The sequence below is a fragment of the Apteryx rowi genome, unplaced genomic scaffold (assembly GCF_003343035.1).
Source record: "Apteryx rowi isolate R43461 unplaced genomic scaffold, aptRow1 scaffold_119, whole genome shotgun sequence".
In the NCBI taxonomy this organism is placed as follows: Eukaryota; Metazoa; Chordata; class Aves; order Apterygiformes; family Apterygidae; genus Apteryx; species Apteryx rowi.
This window is the reverse complement of record NW_020447408.1, coordinates 1,525,824-1,545,061: the sequence shown is the minus strand read 5'-3', so window position 1 is coordinate 1,545,061 and position 19,238 is coordinate 1,525,824. Positions and strand designations below refer to the sequence as shown.

The window sequence follows — 19,238 nt, the reverse complement described above, 5'->3', positions numbered from 1 at the left end:
CTGCCATTGGGCAGCGGCCTCGCCCGCCCCAGGCGCTGCGCAGCCCATTGGGCCATCGAGCCGGCAGCCCCGCCCGCTCCCGGCCTCATGAGGGAGCCCCTCACGCTCGCGGAGGGGTCAAAGGTCACTACAAGCCGGGTGGTGTTGGGGGGGGGGGGCGCGCACCAGCGCCGTCGAGCGGCGCTGGGGACCGCCGCGCGCGGCCGGAACCCCCGCGCTGGGGCGCCGTTTCCCGCCGAGCCCCTGAGGCGGCCGGTCCCGCGGCACACGCGGGCCCGTTGTTATGACGACACGGCCGTAAAGCCGCCATCTTGGCGGTGCGGCTCGTTGCGACATGGAGGCCGCGATGGCAACGAGCGCGGGGCCGGCGGGGCTTACGGCAGCCGCGGCCGAGGCGCGGGAGGGGGCGGCGGCCACGGGCTCCGGCCCCGCCGCGGCCCCCGCCGGCCCCGCCGCCTTCCTCAGCCTCCCGGCGCCCTTCGGCGAGGAAGGTACTGGCGGGACGGGGCGGCGCGTCCGGGGAAGCCGAGGCGGCGGCCGGGGTCCCGGAGCCCCCCCGGGCTCGGCGGGTTTTAGGGCTCCTGGCGGGGCCTCCTCCCCGCCGCCCCCTTCTCCAGGCCGCACAGGCAGCAGCCCGCGGCCCGGCCGGCGGTAGCCACCCGCGTCCCTCTCCAGAAACGCGTCCTGCCGTCGGGGCCCGGACCGCTGCAGCCCCCGCGCCCCGGTCCTTCTCTTCCTCGCCTGCAGGCTTACCGCCGCGAGCGGAAAAAATAAAAAGTTTCGGCGTAAACTCTTGTACTTGATACGCGCCGTGTTTTTTCCAGCGCTAATGGCTCCGTTTCAAATTGCAGACGAAGATGATGTCCATAAGTGCGGTCGCTGCCAGTCGGAGTTCACCTCCTTGGAGGAATTTGTTCAGCACAAATTGCAAAAGATCTGCCAGCGCGCTCCAGAAGCTCTTACTGCTGCCTCGGCAGGTCTTCTCAACCAAGAAGTGCAAAAGGTGACAGCAAGCTTCTCCCCAAGCCGTGGTTCAAAATAATTAGGACRCAATGGTCTGTTGGGTTAGAGGGGAGAGAAAATAACACGATAGTTTTAAAAGAAACAAGACTCATCTACTAAAACTTTATCTGTTACAACAGGTTGTTCCTTCTGTCGAGGAGTCTATAACTGTTGCTCATATAGTTGTTGAAGCATCTTCAATAGCAGAGGAAATCAGCAATGCATCAGCTATAGTAGGTAAGCTTCGAGGTACTTGCTTCTGTATCCCAGCTATGTTAGCAGTGTGTCCTCTTGTGTTTGATTTGCATTGTAATTGGGTAGATGAAATGTTATATGGTTGGGACTTGGGACTTGGACGTTATCTTAAAGAGGTAACAGAAAGGCTTCCCTCGGCCGCCTCTGCAATTCTCACCTAGCTGAGATTTAACACAACTTAGATTTAAATCTCTATTCCAGAAATGTCAGTTTTAATACTTTTATTATAATACTGAGAACTTTATAAAGAACTGTGTTCCAGTTTTGAAGTACCTGTTTCTCCTTCCTAGTGTGTGAAATCCTGAAACAATAAGTTGATCCAGGCATGCAAAGCTGTCTTCTGTAAAGAACGTAACTGTCTTCATATACTTTCCCTAGGTAGTGGGCACATAAAAGAAGTCATTGTTGCAGGAGACCATGTTTTTGAAAACCCAAATGGTAGTGTTGATGGGGAAGTCACTGAAGATCAAGGCAATCCTGATGATCAGGAGCAGGATATTTCCACAGAACTGATAAAGGTTAAGCTTCTGGTTAATAAAGAAGGACGATACGTATGTGAATTGTGCCAGAAGACATTTAAAACAGTAAGTGTAACTCTTACTGTGTTCCGGTTAGCAGGTTGTTTAGGTTGGCTGTACAYTGAGGTATCTCAGGACTTGATAAAAAGTGTGTTTTTTACTGCATGCTGTGCTTTCAAAAGTAAAGTTCTGATTTCAAAAGGGGTATTTATGTTTTACAGTTGAAATGTTAATTCCTTAACTATTTGGAACATCTTTTAAAATAAATTCTTACCCTAGGCCAGCATCCTCAAAGCTCACATGATCACTCACAGCAGCAGAAAGGACTATGAATGTAAACTCTGTGGAACTTCCTTTAGGACAAAAGGGTCTCTGATTCGACACCATCGGCGTCACACTGGTAAGACAGTACTCCGAAATAAGAGCTCCTTATTGCTGGAATGCACAGTGTGTGGTTCTTCAGCTTGCTGCAGAGTGGAATATGCTGCTGCTTTCCCTCTTGCTGAGCTGAGAACATCAGACTCCCTGATGTGCGGGGTGCTGGGAGGTAATGCAAGGCTGTGCGCTAAGCATGGTCGACTTGCTGCAAAAAGCTGGACAGTGTTCTTCTGGAAGTCCACGATACAAAACTAATACCAGTTACAGTTAATTTGATACTATTGTTTTGATTCTTGCTGCTTCCAGATGAACGACCTTACAAATGCAAGAAATGTGGGAAAAGCTTCAGGGAATCGGGAGCTTTGACTCGGCATCTGAAATCTCTGACACCTTGCACTGAAAAAATTCGCTTCAACATGAACAAAGAAATAGTAGTCAATAAAGATGATTTGCCAGCAGGTCAGTGATGCTGTAAATACGTGCCTTGTGTCTGAGAAAACCGAGTGTGTTGCTGGTGCTAAAGCTATAAATTCTTTTTTGTTTAAGGAAAAAATATTGTTATGGTATTGAGTTTATATCTTTCATACAGAAAAAGTCATTTTTGTATGCAGACCTTATCTATTAACTTGAAGTGCATGTACCCAGGCATAGACTTTGAAGGATGTTTGAGAATCTGGTACAAAGATGGTTTTAACAGGCAACTGTTCTTTTGTTTTTTGCTTTTTCTTTTTGGATCATATGAAACTTATTTAGAAAATGAAACGTGTCATTGTGTAGAACAATGCATGAGAAAAGGTATGCTCTGTAGAAGCAGAGAGCAATCGTTCTGCCATATTCATATTCCAAGACACGTTTTTGTAGGGCACAGCAAATTGATGAGGGGTTGGAAGTAAGCCAAATGATTCATTCTGCTGCTTTTCTTGAAGGATCCTGTAGTTCAAACACAGACACAGTTTCATCGATTGCGAGTGAATCGATCGAGACCTCACCTGTGATTCATCTAGTGACAGATGCAAAAGGCAATGTTCTTCATGAAGTTCATGTCCAAATGCAGGAACTTCCTGTTGTTGATGCAAAATCTCTGGACCAAGATGTGAGTGTCATTTCTCTTGAATACCCTTCATGYGTTTTATGCAAAGACATATTTTGAAATATTTCACCTCATAAACAACACTTTCTTAGATGCTTAGAATAAATGTGTGCTGGAAATAAACGGTTAAATAGCTTCCTTTTTCATCAGAAAACCAAGGCAGCAAACTGCTGGCTCATTTCTGGCAATYTGCTGATAATGAGACTTAGCAGTACGTGTATAGCATGCAGGGGGGTGCACAGGGTTTTCCACCACATACTGGATGACGTATAAGTTGAAAGGGTGTTTTTGTTGACCATGCCCTTATACAAGACTCTGTGGTAGGAACAAAGGCTTATCCCTCGAGCTGTATGTTTTCAGACTATGGATTCGCTTTGGCTTCCTCTCCAGTCCAAGCTTATTCCCTTGTTGCTCTTATCCTATGTCACAGCATTGGTCATCTTAGTAATAATTACTGTCATAACAGAAAGGCTAACTTTGAATTTGCTGTACTTACCATTGGACTGTTTATCCCTTTAGCCATCACATCCTGAGGAGCAGCCGTGTGAGGGGGAAGGGAACAGTGAGAACCTGCTGAGGCAGGCCATGAGGAATTCCGGAATTGTGATAGAGAGAGTCGCTATGGAAGAAATGCAAAAGCCAGATGAACCTGCTGTAGCTGCTACAGAAGAACTAGAAAATGAAGTGATGGAAGCAGAAGAGGAGCCATGTGGGGAACAGTGTGTTGAAATAGAACAACCAGAGTCTGTATGTTTGTACTTCGCTATGTAAATAGGTTAACTTTTTTTTATCTTCTGTGCCTGCACTTGGTTGTGAAGAGTAGCATTAGCCTGATCACCCTGCACGTTATCCTCAGTGCATCTCTCCCTGGGCCTGTGCCTTTATGTCAAGGATAAGGGGGGTTTTAGAGTTACGTTTTTCAAATATGCTGCAAGTGTGGTGTTAGTGCTCTCTCTCCTATTTGATAACATAGATTGCTTTCTTGTCTAAACTGGTGTATTTAATGGGAATGTGGTTAGCAACACACCAGTACAAAAAACACTTAGGCTGTACTTTTTTTTTTTCCCAATAGACAGATACAGAAAGAACAAATGGATGCAAAAGTTACGTTTGCCCTCACTGTAATGAAGCCTTCAGTGAAGCTACATCCCTTGAAACACACATCAAAGGACACTTAGGTAAGGTTCTACTGCATATGCTGTTGTCTAAAATGCATCTTACTATGGTCTGAAATGTAGTACAGCTTGCTTTGTTTCAAATTCTTTGTCTTCACAAGGAATACTTCAGCCATGCAAATTCATTTGATGCCTAACACGCAAATGTTGAAAAGGTTAGAGCAGTTGACTTCTGTTAAGCTAGAGGGAAATATAAAGGAAGGAAAATATAAAGAAGGCTCCATGTTTCAGGGCCTGCCGTGGAGTGAACACTGCATTCCTGGAAGCAGAATTTTGTGGAGGGGCCCATAAAAAGGGTAGTGAGAGAGAACAGGTTGTTAGGCTGGAACAGCTCTTTGAAAGGCGCTAAAGGCCACAAGAGCAATGTTTGAGGTGAATTCATTTTGGAATGGGACGAAGGCCATACGCTCAACTGAAAACATCACTTCCCTCCTTCTCCAGGTTAGAATCCTGCAAGAATTTTTTCTCCTGGCATGCACTGGATATTCATCTGGAAAGGGCTTAACTGCATAAGAGGGCARTGCAGTCGGCAAAGGGACAAGCTTTTTCCCTGCCTTCTGCTTGTGTTGAGAGAAGGGCCTCTGTGACCTCTTCATCCATCAGTTAGCTGTGATCTTTACAGACAGCAACACCAGGAACGGGCTTAAGACAAGCTTTGCTTCCTGTAAGACCTGAAGTGAATAACAGCACCATTTTTATTAGCCTGATAATTTTGACCTGAGCTGCTGCTGCTGGTGGGTAAAATCACTTTGATTTCTTACTGTGTAGTGACAGGGTATTTCACTTCCTCTGACATTGAGTGGTGCCATTTGGGTGCAGCAACGACTGCAGAATTTTCTTGCTTCGATACTGCTGTCTGTCCTGCATCAACCATGTGCTGCATTTTCTCTCTCTCCAGATTACAAGCCTTTTAAGTGTGAGGAGTGTGGCAAAGAGTTCACGAAAGGCTATCTGTTAAAAAAGCATCAAGAAGTGCACGTGAATGAACGCCGTTTCCGCTGTGGAGAGTGTGGCAAGCTCTACAAGACCATTGCACACGTCAAGGGGCACCGCAGGGTGCATTCTGATGAACGGCCATATTCCTGTCCAAAGTGCGGCAAGCGTTACAAGACAAAGGTGTGCCCCTTTCAAAACAAGCTTCCCTTTAGACTTTTCCTTTCCAGAGCCGTGTTTGGGCGAAGTTAGCAGGCTTTGCTGTTGAAAAAATAAATGCCCCAGTTCACTTGCCTTTGATAAGGGCAGAAGCTCCAGAAGGTGTTTTTGTTTTAGTGAGGAAAAGAGGAAGAGTCTTAATAAATCTTTACATTTGGGAGGAAACTGTTCCTCCATGTATGAAAAATTTACATAAAAATAATGCAAACACATCTTTGTCATGTTGTAGATGAGAAGAAGTCCTCAAAGATGCTGACTGTTACAATGGAAGCTAAAATACTCCTTGCCTGAGTTTCATTCCCTTTAGCTGCTCTTCTGTTGCATCTCTTTGTACAGAATGCCCAGCAAGTTCACTTCCGTACGCATTTGGAAGATAAACCTTAYGTATGTCAGTACTGCGGCCGGGGCTTTCGGGAAAAGGGCTCACTGGTCCGTCACATCCGCCATCACACGGGTGAGAAGCCTTTTAAGTGTTACAAGTGTGGACGAGGGTTTGCAGAACATGGCACTCTCAACAGGCACTTAAAGACCAAAGGTGAGAGATGGCAGTGTGTGTGTTCTTTTATGATTTGGTTTGCACAAGCTGCTTTTTGTTTGAATGGTAATGATTTTTTAGCGTGGTGTTAAATGTTTAGAAAAGGTCTAATGATTTTCATCCATGGCCTTTTGTTTACCTGCATCTCAGCTGCGTCAGAAGAGGAGATGCATTTTTTTTTTGTTGTTAATCTACATTAATGAGTATTTCTGCTGTGACACTTCTGACCAAAAACCATGCTGAACAAGTAACTGCAGAGCAGTTCTAATATAAAAGCTGGATAATCTAAAGGGGAAGATAACCAAAACAGAATTTCTATTAAGAATTTAACCACAGGAGCACTGTGGACTCTCTGCTCCAAACTCTGCTTTAAGTGGTCTCTGAAGTGTAGCTGCTGCCCTAAATGGGGGAGAGAGACCCTATATTGTACCAGAGTCTCTGCCCTGCATCTTGAAATGGTTCTGTTTCAAGGCTATAAACAAAAAGGGAGAAAATAAGCATTTTTAGAAAGTAATGTCAGAAGGAGCTTGATTTCTGTGTTGGAGAAGAGTTGAGAAGACTCAGCAAAACTTAGGATTTAGCATATACTGCTATGGTTAAACTTGCCCACTGGTTTCTTGACATTAAATTAATACTCATTTTTTTTATATGAAATCCTGTAAAAACATGAAATAATGTTTTGCTAGGAAGATGTCTTAAGTACACTAAGTACTTACAGATAATCCCATCTAATCAGATTAGTGGTGCTGGAGTTGCTTCTCTTGTTTAGCTTGTAAGCATGGATTTTCAAACTTCTTTAGGTAGTGATGATGATGCACACAGATTGTAAAGGACCGTACATGCTTACTGGGGGGGAAAAAGAATTTCCTGAGTACCTATTGAAATTATATGCRTCATCAGTAATTAAGTATACTTCTTAAAACCTACCAAAACTCTTAAATCTATTGTATGTTTTTTACATATGACTTTTGAAGTCCTATATGACTTCACACATCTGTGTTTAGTTGCATATTTCTTGAAACTGGACTGTACAGTCGCTCTACTTGAGGCTCAGTTCTTTGTCCGGTGTAGCATGGGCCTCACCTAGGCCATTATTTGGCCTGGCTTTGTAGTGTTAGAGACTGTTGTCTAACTGCTGGTCATTTGACAGGGACATTCTGTTAAAGGGATCTCATTAGTGCTGCACAGTATTTGACAGGTACTCCTGATATCTGATTTGGTTACAAAAGATCTAGTTTTTCTGGCATTTTTGGAATACCATTCAGGTGGCTGCCTGCTTGCTTTGAAGGAGGTCGAAGAAGTGATGGTGTCTGAGGAGAGTCAGTCAGCTGACAACTTAGCTGCAACAGTCATTTCTGAAGATCCTCATACTGTTTTGGTAGAATTTTCTTCAGTGGTGGCAGACACTCAGGAATACATCATTGAGGTAAGAAGTAGGGCAGAGAGTTGTGTTGTTCTGAACTTAGCACAGTGTTTTGTCAATTAAAAGCTGCATAGGTGTGCATATTCCTCGTCTGGACTTCTGGGAAAAGGTAAAACAGAATCTAACCAGTGCTATCCCTGCCTGTGTGATCCTAGAAAAAAGTAGGAGTGATTTTGCTCAGAAAGAGACCACCTGGAGCATATTCCCTCTCCCTCCTGAAGTCCTGCATGTGACTGAGGCAGGAAAATGAGTGTAGGGAAGATTGACAGCAGTTAATCAGAAGGTTCAGACACTGAAAACTTTAGACTATTCTGGATTTCCTGCCCTCAGACATTTGCTTCAACTTTCCCTCAACTTTCACCTACCCTTTTCTCCCGTCTCCATTTAGCTTATTTTGTCCAAAATAAACTCAGTTGTTTTTAACTGGCTGTGGCTGCCAGAAGCAACTGAATGATGCATTTCTCTTTTTCCCTCTCTGACAAAGAGCCAGCTCCTATCTGTGCAGGATATAACACAGTCCATTTGTTGAGTCCCTTTAGTACTGCCATAGTAAACATTGTGGCTGCTACCAATGGGAGAAGAATCTGCCAGTTGGCAGGGTCCTGCTGAGAGAGGATGTTCTTTCAGCTATTTGTGAGCACTCTGCATTACTTTTAAGTAGATCTTGATAATGGGGTTTGGAGGGAACTTCAGGGAGTTGTTGTCTTTAGAGAAGTTACTGCATCATGGAGGGGGAAAACAGGAAGATTTTTGTAGAAGATCTTACTGTCTTACATCTTGGAAGTAAAAGATTTTTTTATAATCTAAAAAAGGAATCATATTTTGTATTTCAAGACTGCTACTGAAGACATGGAGACCAGTGAAGCTGCTGAAATAATAGAGGGAACAAGACATGAGGTAAAGCAGACACATAAACTACTCTTTTTGGGACCTCGCTGTAGATGAAATGATTTCCTTTTAGTGTCTGAAAGTCATGCTAAATAAACCCAGCCTCAAGTAATTCATTTACCTGCAACTGCAATTTTGCAGACCTGTCTGTGTGAAAACATAATACTGGCCATATTGGATTTTACCAAAGGTCTGACCCCGTTTCCTCTCAGCAATGGTGGCTAGTAACTTGCATAGCTTTAATGCACAAGAGCCTACCTGCCAGGTAAATAGAGTTGTACATTAACACTTCAGCCTTTGGGAAATGATTCTCTTAAGGAATTCCTGAATGCTAGAAATAGTCATGGTTGTTGCAAAATCAGAGGCTGGCTAGTCTCCCGAATTGTAGTTCATCAAGTTTGAATGTCTGGGTGTGCACTGTCAAGATTTTCCTATAAACCGAAGTTTGACTTACTGGAGGAAACACCCTCCTGGCAAAGCACCTTACGTGACGTGAGGTGCGACGTGTTCTGGGAGAGTCCTGTTCTCGGGGTGATAATGAGAACTTCAGTGAATGGCCGGACTAAGCTGGAATTAAATGCTGCTTTTTTTACTGCACTGTTTGTCACCAGACACTGTTTATACCTATGATAATTTTCTCTACTTTTAATACATTACAACAAATCATGAAATAACCTGGCCTCTTTTCTCTGAATGTAGGTTGACAGCCACATTATGAAGGTTGTGCAACAAATAGTAAATCAAGCAAACTCTGGTCACCAGATCATTGTACAGAATGTTACAGTGGCAGAAAACTCTGAAGTAAGCACAGATGCTGCAGACACAATCACCATAGCGACCCCCGAAAGCCTCACGGAGCAGGTCGCTATGACGCTGGCTTCGGCCATCGGAGAAGGAGCGGTGCTGACCACAGAGGGTAGCATTGAGACGGAAGAAGCGACGGTGACAATGGTTGCGTCTGAGGACATTGAAATAATGGAACATGCAGGAGAGTTTGTGATCGCCTCCCAGGAGGGGGAGGTGGAAGTCCAGACTGTGATTGTATAATGAACAGCATGCAGTGGATGACAGACCTTAATATAAAAATTACTATTTTTCTCGAATTTGGGAAATTTGATCGGTCCTAAGTTTGCCGTTACARTTGTTCACAGAGCAAGGGAGTGAATGCTTCTATAGGTAAGTGGCTTAACAGGATGGTTCAGCCCTGAAATGTTTTCTGTTTAAAATGGAAATAACAGTAGTTAAAAGCCTCTGCATGGTTATACTGTGGAAGTGACTGATATGTCGTATTTGACAGTCTAACTCAGTATTTTGTACAGYTGCCTCAAATAAAGGACTATCCTTTGCAAAGCATTTACCTCTGACCACAGGACAATAGTGTTCTGGTGTCTGAAAGAATTCAGAAAGTGAAGCAAGTATGTTGTGTCTCATAAGAGACTACATAACTTAATCGTATGCATTAAAACAAGTCAAGAAAACCAAACCTAAGGACTTCTGGTGTGAATTCACCACCACTTGAAGACTTTCATGCCTTTAACCTCACTACTTTAGTCCTCCAAAGGCATGGTACTGCAGGTTTTTTGGTTTTTTGTTTTTTTTGTTTTCCTGGATAACTAGTCTTATGTACTGGTCTATGAAAGAATGCATCATTGTACCCTTGCAATGCCAAACAGGCTACTCTGAGAGCTAGCCTGTTGGTGTGTAAAGCCATACTGTACATGAATTTTTTTTTAATCATATACAGATTTTTAATTGCCTATTGTACAGCTTTGGCATGTAAATAAATACATTTATAAAAATAAAGTTATTTAAAGCTTTTCTTATATTTTTCCTGTTTCTGCTGTATTGAGTTTATGACCCAGAGAAGAATTTCTGGAAGGAGAAGATAATGGGGCCACTTAACAATGTGTTTAATCATTGGGTGAGTCAAACACATTCAATTTTTCACAGAACAACCACAAACTTCTATACTCCAGAGAACTTTACAGCAATCTGTGGTTAAAGTCTGAGGTGGAGGGGTTTCAGAAAGTCACCTGCATAGACATCAYTTACTTCTGTCTTCCATCCTCGAGGCAGATTGTTTTCTTGAGGGACACTGGTAAGTGTCTTTCGGAGTTCACCTAGACAATGCCAGTACAAGACCAGAAGCCTGTGTTACCACTATGCTTTTAAAGTGGCCTGTCTAGTGATTGCAAGCAGGCAGCCCAGGAAAAAGGCTCAAAAACTGTAATTTCTCCTGCTGCAAAATGGCCAAAATACAAAGAGATACCTGAGACATGGTTGAAAACAGATGCTAAACAATGGACTGAAGATGAGGAATGCCAGAGGGATTAAGTTTGTAATTGGCCAGAATTATGTATCTCCACAGTTCAGCAGCAAATTTCTAATACCCTTCTCAGGATGCTGAAATTGTCTAAAAGTCTACCATTTTAGTGGCTCTGCAGCTGCAATGGAATCTCATTTTGAAGGAGYTGGAGATGGGTGTTAAAAAGAGATTTAGCAGATAAGAAGTAGTAGTACTTCTACTATTTTCCTTTCTGAAATCAAGGTGTTCTATACTAGTTTGAATTTGTAGTCTAACAACACTGATTCCACAGGTTAAGATTCTGCCAGTAATCATGCCTCTTCAGTTAAATACTTATGAATAACCCATTACTGTTAGTAACGTGGAATAAGTTATTTGTCAAATGTAACGGTACTTACAAAAAGATGAAACGTTTCTTCAAAGATCACGATGTTTCTTTGTTAGCTCTTCCCTTGCTAGTGTAGACACAGAAAAAGATTCATTTCAGTAAGCTGGACCAAACCTCTTTCTCCATGCCAGCAAATTCACTATTAGTCCCTCCTCTAACAAGGAAACAGAGGATTGATCTTAACCTCAGAGATCTCACCAAAAAAATGGAATAAAGTATCTTAAATAGCTGCTCTTCTGAGGCATTGTTAATCAGAATATTGCAGTCAGCTGTGAGCTATTTTCCTGCAGGGGAAACAAAATGTGAATAATTGACAAATCAGTGCATTCAGGCATTKACCACTTCCTCATGTGTGACACAACTCTATCCCTGGAAGGTCTACTGCAGGAATTGCCCATTTATGATAAGCCAAGATAACTTAGGAGCTCATTTTGCCTATTATACAGTGGTATRTATTATGCAGTTTACAAACAGTAACCATAAAAATAAAAAGAGTTCCTCATGTATATGTTCATTAGCTGAACCTACCTCCAGTACAGCCTGCTTCTGTACGGCAATCACGTCTGAAGAGACTAACAGGTCATTGTCACAACCGGTCTGGGTAGTGTTACAGACAAACTTGCAAGCATTCTAGTTTTATGAAGACTAGTCAGCTTTATGAAAATGTATTTTCCAATTATTTTTAATACTTAATGGAAATACAATAATCTTTTTACAAAAATCCTTTGGGACCACAAAGCTTGCTGCTGAAACAGTCTTTTAGACAAAGTAAAAAAAAAATGCATATTTAAAGAGTAATATCTTTATGTTTTCTTCTTTCTTTCCAATACTGTAGGAGGCTGAAAGATTTCCTTTAAATTCATCCAGATTCCGTTAGAATAAATATTTCTGTAGATAACTCGTCTGTCCTGAGGCTGCARTGCTAGATGGTGAGAACATCCATATCTTCTCGATTTATACCATTCATTGGATGTTTGGTTGGTTAAGGCCAAGTATACATTGAAACAGCAGTACGCTCCCAGTACAAGAGTGAGAAGAATAACAAAACCAAGCATGAAGACAATCCTAGGAAAAGTCAAGAAAAGGTGCTGCAAAGAAAGAAAATAATAACTTAGTTAAAAAGTTGGAGCGCTAAATCAGATGGGGACATAAGAGCTGCTGCGACAGGTCATCTGAAATGAGAGTACATACACACTCGTCACTGTGCAGCCCCAGAAAAAAGGTCATAGCCCCATCCTCCATCCAGGGCAGTGATGGTACATTCCTAATTGGATCACTTCCTTGCATAACCCTGCATAATAGCAAGTTTTTTTTTAATGTCCATACATCTCTGAATGTGTACATTTAATACTGGAGATTTTGCTGCTTATCACCTCACTGCCATATTACAGAAAGAGTGAGGGGATCAAAATACAAGTGACTCAAATGCTACAGTGACTCAAAGCCACCATTTGTTTGTAAGTGAGAGAAAATACTCAAATATCTCAAGTCCACGGCAGTAGGGTCCTGCTTTACTATCTCCAGTAGGCTATCTATCTCAAGGATTGTAAACAGTTTCACAAATGTTACTGCAGTAGATGGTCACTGGAATGTAAAGTCATTCTTTACGGATCAGATGGGTTGAGTGAAAGCAATCTGGAGACAAAAATCCAGAGAACAGGAGAGCTGAAGGCAGTGCTTGTAGAAAAATGCCATATCTTTAAAGTATTCTGCAATCTCAGCTTTCTAAACTTAATTAACTATATAAGCTGGTTACCAACCACAGTCTGCCCACGTTCTGTCTCTGAAAACACCTGGATTTAAAAGATTCCTGAAAGAAAATGCTGAGATAAGCCTTTTTTTTTTTTTTTTGGCTAAGAACCCAGATAGCATATACTTACCTGAATGAGAAAGAGAATCTCAATAGCATGCTCTTGTCCTTGGTCATCAATGTAACTTCCATGCATCATATTTGACAGCAGCACCACTTGGATGAGAAATGCTGCTGTGATGATCGCAATGTTTGCAGCCATAGCAGTCAGTGTAAACAGGTAAAGGAAGAAATACTTTGTATTGAAGGCACCTATGCAGTTGTTGACCCACACACAGTGGTGATCAAAACGATGTACACAGATATTACATAAACCTGATCGAAAGTGAGTGACAAGACAGTTCAGTTATTTGGCTTTTAAGTAATCAATACCATTTTTACACAGTATAGTTTAGTTTTTCATCCAAGAAAGAGAGAAATATGGTCATGTTTCACTATCTTTCTTTATAATGGTAGCTTTTTAAGCAAATAATTTAATTTCAATCACATATCACCAAAAAAACCCCAAACCACTAACTGATCTGAAGTTCATTTCCTCTCCTACTCACCAACCAAGACTGCAGCTCAAGCATTTGGGTTTCTCTGACAGCACTGCCTAACAAAGCACACGAAAGGTAGAGACAGTACCTCCCTGYTTTAAGTGATGAAGATAACAGCAAATTTTGCAAGATAAACACAAAATCTGAACTCTTGGGAGGTGACAACTTTTCATTTAGCCTTTAGATGCTTAAAATTTGCCTATCCCTGACCCCAAATGACACCCTCAGAACTAGTAATCTCTGTGACAGTAATTAGAAGAACAAGCCCCATGGATGGGCAAAGGGCAGCAGTGATCTGGGACCCTCCTGAAAATGAACAAAACACTGTGGGCAGTCAGCTGCATAACAGGACAGATGTTGTGCGAACTGCAGTTATGGATGGAGAGTTAATTTGCAAAAGTATTATTACTATTATGCTTGTTCATGAAATTAAGATTCTTACTGCAATGTTTTGATCTGGCTGGTTTCTCCATGTTGCATGTAGGGCACACGATACCTTTCTGAAATAATACAGCATCATATGCATAAATCTTAATTAATGGTGCATGATTTGATTTTGTTATTATACCTGTGAAAGAAACAAAACTGTAATAGTAGTTTCCTCCAAAAAAAAAAAAATCAAGCAAGTACTTGGTATTCGTAACATTTTTTAAATTCCATTTTCAAACAGCTACAACTCACAATCGGCGTGAGCTTACCAGGATTGGCCCGAGAGCAGAGAATGAAGAACGCCGTATTCATGGCCAGCAGCAGGTAGGGTAGCAGCAGGAGGTGGATGAGGAACTCCAGCTCCCAGCAGTACCCAAACACTTCCCATGTGTATTCACCATAAACTGCCGCTTGCAAGGCTATATGCAGGACAACAAACAAACAGTTCCTGTAACGGGAAGGCGACAGTGTATTTAATACTCATCATCCAGATTAACAGATCAAGTACATTTTGTGGTGGTCAGCAAAGACTTTCCAAATGCAAGGGAACACCTCTTTTAGTTTTCAGGCCAGCATGGATTGCCTKTTAATAGTGATCTCTCCGGCCAACTGCTTCTCCTTCCCTTTTTCCCACATATACTCCTTTAAATCTCCCAGCTAAATTCACTTTCGTTATTGGTTTGTTCTTTGGATTTTTTTCCATCAGGTAATGAGTCAAGTGCAAAGTCTCATAATCCCTTTGTGCTGCCAAAACATGCCACAGCAACAGGCCATGCAATATTCTGCCAGAAGACATTGCTTTGTGCTGCTCTGAAAGCAAAGAAAATCCCAGTAAAAGGTAATCTTAAAAAACAGTAATAATAATCATTTCAGCAGCCACTACAAAAGGAAGTGTGGTGGGAGGTCAGCAATGGTGAACACTAATTCCAATCTGTAAACAGACTACAGCTTCTACTAGAAAAGCTGCATAAACGTTTGGCATGCAGGTTTGTTCGGGAAACATCACACTGAACAACAGCTTTCAGCAGCCCTGAGAAGAGGTGCTCAGAAAAGCCACGCATTAGGAGAGCAATGTTCATTTACCACAGTTCTTTGCATTATACATCAGTTTGATAGGCACCAATATTACCAGTTTTAAAGAACTAGCAATGTGTATTTTAGTACAGCCTGAACTCTGTTACAGAAAAGCTCTCCTCTGCTGCTCTCTCACTGCTCTCCTGTACACCATTTCTATGTGCAATCCAGCAAGACCCTGAGGATCCTCCTCTCTGCTGCAGGGTTACACCAAGATACGCTCCAGGTGCTGCGCCTCACTGCACTCCTGCATGAACTGAAAAACCTCTTCCTTAATAACATGGCGCAGTTGAAGGGCGTGCATGGAGGATTGAAGTGCTTCCAGCACACAGCCTAATCTAGCAATGACAACAACATTAGGCTCATCAGATAATCGCTCTGCTGCTGACAGCACGTTTGACAGTGTAACCACTCTCTCGGGCTGTGCTAACTTAACACAAGAGAATCTGAACAGCAGGCAACAAAACAGCAGCAGCGTACGTTCACCAGCCATAAAGATTATGCTCCTGAACTGCCTCCATATTAGAGTCGGTGCGCCCCCAAAGGAAGGGTACTGAAATAGCTCCTGGAGCAGATCCTAAGCACCAAAGTTTACAGGATACTACAAAATTGGCGTCACCTTCATACGCCCGGCTGTACAGTGGCCGCTGAGCAGCCTCCCTTCGTGCCACCTGGACATCCTAGCTGCCGGACTGTGCGCTCCGAGGGCGAGGGAGAACAGGTATCACTAGTCCTGTCTAAACTTGTTCTGCGGCTGCCGGGGAGTTTGTTTTAAATCTTCCATGATCGCAGTCTCCAGTCAGTGTGACCAACATCTGTTACACTGGAAGCTACGGAGCCACATCATGTTTATTTTTCAAATCTATCCAAACGTTTCAGGGCACCATCTTCTCAACCATAAGCAAGGAACAGAAAGAGAACAGCACAGCAAACCTTAAAGGGAATCTGTAATCCCTGACAAGTACTCCCGACAAAGAATATCTGAAGATGACGCGAAAGCTTTGACAGTAGAAGTGGGAGGAAGCCACCAATAATAGTCAGAAACAGTAGCAAAAAATAATGTCAAAAGGTTAAAAAAGTGAAATACCGTGTGTGGAAGAGCCTGTGAAGCACCTTCTGTGTCATTCTTTGAAGCCGTGTGGGGATTACAAATGACAATACCTGAAGCAAACAGAAACACTGTGTTATCTGAATTGCACATCACTTCTTCCTTGTGAAAAATTCAAAGAAAAATACAAGTCACCTAATCCCTCATATCACCATTCCATATCACTGGGAAGAAGCTCATCTTCAGGGGCATATGAGCTCCTAAAAATACAGGCAAGAACCTTGCTGGGGTTTTCAAAATGGGAGTGAGGTGCTAATGTATTCTTGTCAGACCAATAGGCACAAACAAATTGATCTGGGTTAATGCGTGAAAGTTGTAAGGAGCTTATATCAGGTTACAGACTGGGTAAGTGGTTAAGCAGGGGATAGAACCGAGCGATTTCTAAACTGCAATGACCTTCATCAGGACATCTGACAGATGTAAACGGAGATAAGAAAAGGGAGAAAGCCTGCTATCCTCCAGGAAAAAAATAGCACTTTCTTCTAGTTTGAATACYATGCAGTCTGATAGCTCCCTGTCTGTCTAACTGCCACTTCAAAAACAGCTAGGCACAATGAAGAAGAAAACCGCCTGTCTTCTTTCAGTGAAATTCTTGGCAAAAGTCTGCGACCGTGGAATTGTTTAACTCTGCTGTTCAGAAGATGACATATCTCTATAGCAACACTCTGCTCTATCAGTGGTGGAAGAATTAGAGCAGCTGACCCTATTTCTAGCAGACATGGAAAGAAAATATGCAGTCAGAGCTTTTCATCTTAGATGTGAAAGACCACAAGGCAAAAAGCATATGGAGGTTCGGGAAGATGTTAAATATTTTTCTTTCAAGTGGTATGCCTTATACCAGCAGTTTAAGTCACAGATCTTTATAAAAAGAGCTTGTATACTGCAGTAGGAGGCACATTAGACACGACTAGACAGAAAAGCAGCACATTATGGAACTGGTGAATTCAAATTTAAATTAACTCTATGTGTGTTAATTACAGGGTARCACTATGTTCAAAACCCGAAACACCCAGTATTCCCCTACATACAGTAATCCCTTGTATTTCAGAGATCCCTTACACCAAAGCAAAAGGCTCTTACATATGATTTGTGCTTGCAATGACTATGGAACTAAGAAAGTATGAATATGAAAAGACCTATATAATGAATATAACCATCTTGCTCTAGTGAATCACTGGCAGCATAGAAAACAGATCAGTGGGATGGAAGGTGACTTGTCAGAGAGACAGAAACAGCTGCGGTGTGTGTAAGTTTATTTTGTATTGCTCACAATAAACACTTTAAAGGACCTTAAAATAATGCAATCAAACAACTTCAACAAACTTTCAGGCTTATCCACTTCATTATTTACAGTCAGAAATGAATTTAAAATACAGCATATAGAGAAACTATTTAGGACTGCCTTTAATTATTTCATGCATACAAGTATCAATTATATTTCTCCAGACAGTGACTTTTACACCATAGTAGAATTTTAATAGCTAATTGTTACACATTTCGTACAAGTACCTATTAAGTAATGTGAGACAATAACAAATTTCTCTGCACAGTGATCTAAGTGCCTATAATAAAAAATGAAAAGAAAATATAATACTAATAACAAAAATCAAAGTCTGTTTAGACTCATATAACTAAATATTACTAAAAACATTATCACAACTTAAATAATTCCCTTATCCTTTCCCTGCCTAGAATGCTACACTTCTTTTTTCCCCCCATTCAGACACAGTCCAAAAGACAGAAATATAAGCTGGTGCCTTTTCAATTCATTCTCTCTGTTTTTACAGCAAARAGCCAATTCTTAATGTTCTTTTAAAGCTCTTCATCCCCTCTCTTTCTTAGGAAACAACAGCATGCAGCATTATTATAGACTCACATTAAAGAGTTTTTCCTAAAATACTTGCCATCAGTTATAACTCTCTCTCCACTTTTATTCTCATAACATCCCCCACCACTTTCCTCTTAATTAGAGCAGCAAATAGTACCAAATTGCAAATACTTGGGGCCTTATTATTATTATCTAATTTCTTAAAGCTCATGTGTTATGGTGCCACTGAACAACATAATTTTAGTATCGTGAGAAGTTCTGTCCTTACTACTATTTTGTGGTTACTGTAGGCAGCCAGACTGGTGAATCTATAAACAGGATATCCTTTAGCCATTAGACGTCAATGCTTTTTTACTACCTGCTTGGATGAGATTTCAACAGGTGAAAGGAAGCACTTTCCTATTTCTGATCCCAATTAGCATTTCCCTAAAAGTCGTGGTCAAAATGGGGTGGAATACGAAATACAGCATCTCACCATTCCAAACACGTATGCTAGCATTTTTTATGTAGGAGAAATGTCAGTTGCACTGATTTTAGCATGATGAACCGGGAGACGCCACCAGAACAGGAAACGATCATCCTTCCCAAAGCTCAGCTCCTTACCTGGGCTGCACCATTGACACTTYGTGCAAGGAAACTCTGTTTCCTTCTGGAGTAGATGCAGACTAGAATAATAGTAGTGAGAACAAAACACAAATACATCAAGAATAGAGTCAGAAAGTCCATCCTGAGTCCTGCAATGCAACAGCAGGAGCTTATTAGTGCCTCGCTCAGTGCCGTCTTTACCTAGTCTTCCTACATCAGTGCCTGGGCCTAGAAATGCTTCATACGGTTTACCAAATCACCAAAACAGAGGAACGAAGCATTTCGAAGTCCAGGCAATCTGCACAAATCCCCTCCCTGAGGCCAAAGCATTTATTTCAAGATGTTATTTATATATTTCTGTGCAGCCCCCGACCAGGCACAGAGAGTGTTTTAGAAAGCATACGCCAACAGAAATCTCAGAGGGCCACGCGGCATCCTATTAAAACGGACCTGTTGGGGGGGGACAGGGACACAAAATCCGGGGGTACCCGCGGCAGAAGACACCTCCAGGGGACACCCGGGGACACTGGGGGCCAGGGGACACCCCCAGGGGACACGCGGGGGGCAGGGGACACCCCTAGGGGACCCATTACAGAGGACATGGGGGGGCACCGGGACAGGGGACACCCCCGGGGGGCAGGGGACAACCCCAGGGGACCCACCGCAGGCAGCACCCGGGGGCACCGCCCCCCCCGTCGAGGCCCGCGGCCCTGTGAGGGGACCAGGCCCGGGGGGCACCAGGCAGGAGGGCGGCTC

General features: G+C 42.6%; 2 protein-coding genes across 17 annotated transcripts; one reads left to right on the top strand and one right to left on the bottom strand.

Annotated features, from left to right (window-relative positions):
* The first annotated feature begins 319 nt into the window (after positions 1-319).
* Positions 320-17,966, top strand: E4F1 (E4F transcription factor 1). 12 transcript variants are annotated; one of them, XR_003256787.1, is made up of 19 exons: positions 320-491; positions 852-1,003; positions 1,143-1,239; positions 1,636-1,841; positions 2,055-2,175; positions 2,460-2,612; positions 3,080-3,246; positions 3,763-3,990; positions 4,316-4,421; positions 5,317-5,534; positions 5,907-6,105; positions 7,371-7,531; positions 8,363-8,425; positions 9,116-9,592; positions 10,367-10,514; positions 11,945-12,038; positions 14,129-14,211; positions 14,594-14,725; positions 15,165-17,966. XR_003256787.1 is itself a non-coding variant. In XM_026086346.1 (14 exons), exons 1-14 carry the CDS (start codon positions 335-337, stop codon positions 9,461-9,463), a joined length of 2,376 nt encoding a protein of 791 aa, XP_025942131.1. In that variant the 5' UTR covers positions 320-334; the 3' UTR covers positions 9,464-10,219. The 12 variants fall into 12 exon arrangements, 2 of the variants coding, with proteins under 2 accessions (XP_025942131.1, XP_025942178.1); XR_003256784.1 differs by having other exon boundaries at positions 15,133-17,966; XR_003256786.1 differs by having other exon boundaries at positions 14,594-15,682; positions 15,841-17,966.
* Positions 10,461-19,046, bottom strand: ZDHHC4 (zinc finger DHHC-type containing 4). 5 transcript variants are annotated; one of them, XR_003256792.1, is made up of 7 exons: positions 18,501-19,046; positions 16,049-16,122; positions 14,157-14,335; positions 13,901-14,026; positions 12,990-13,234; positions 11,120-12,197; positions 10,461-10,536 (listed from the first exon to the last, which is right to left on the bottom strand). XR_003256792.1 is itself a non-coding variant. In XM_026086411.1 (6 exons), the coding sequence occupies exons 1-6, from the start codon at positions 18,621-18,623 to the stop codon at positions 11,913-11,915; spliced, it is 1,032 nt and encodes a 343-aa protein (XP_025942196.1). In that variant the 5' UTR covers positions 18,624-19,046; the 3' UTR covers positions 10,521-11,912. The 5 variants fall into 5 exon arrangements, 2 of the variants coding, with proteins under 2 accessions (XP_025942196.1, XP_025942217.1); XR_003256793.1 differs by having other exon boundaries at positions 10,521-11,176; positions 11,308-12,197; XR_003256794.1 differs by having other exon boundaries at positions 10,521-11,176; positions 11,638-12,197.
* Between the last annotated feature and the right edge of the window lie 192 nt (positions 19,047-19,238).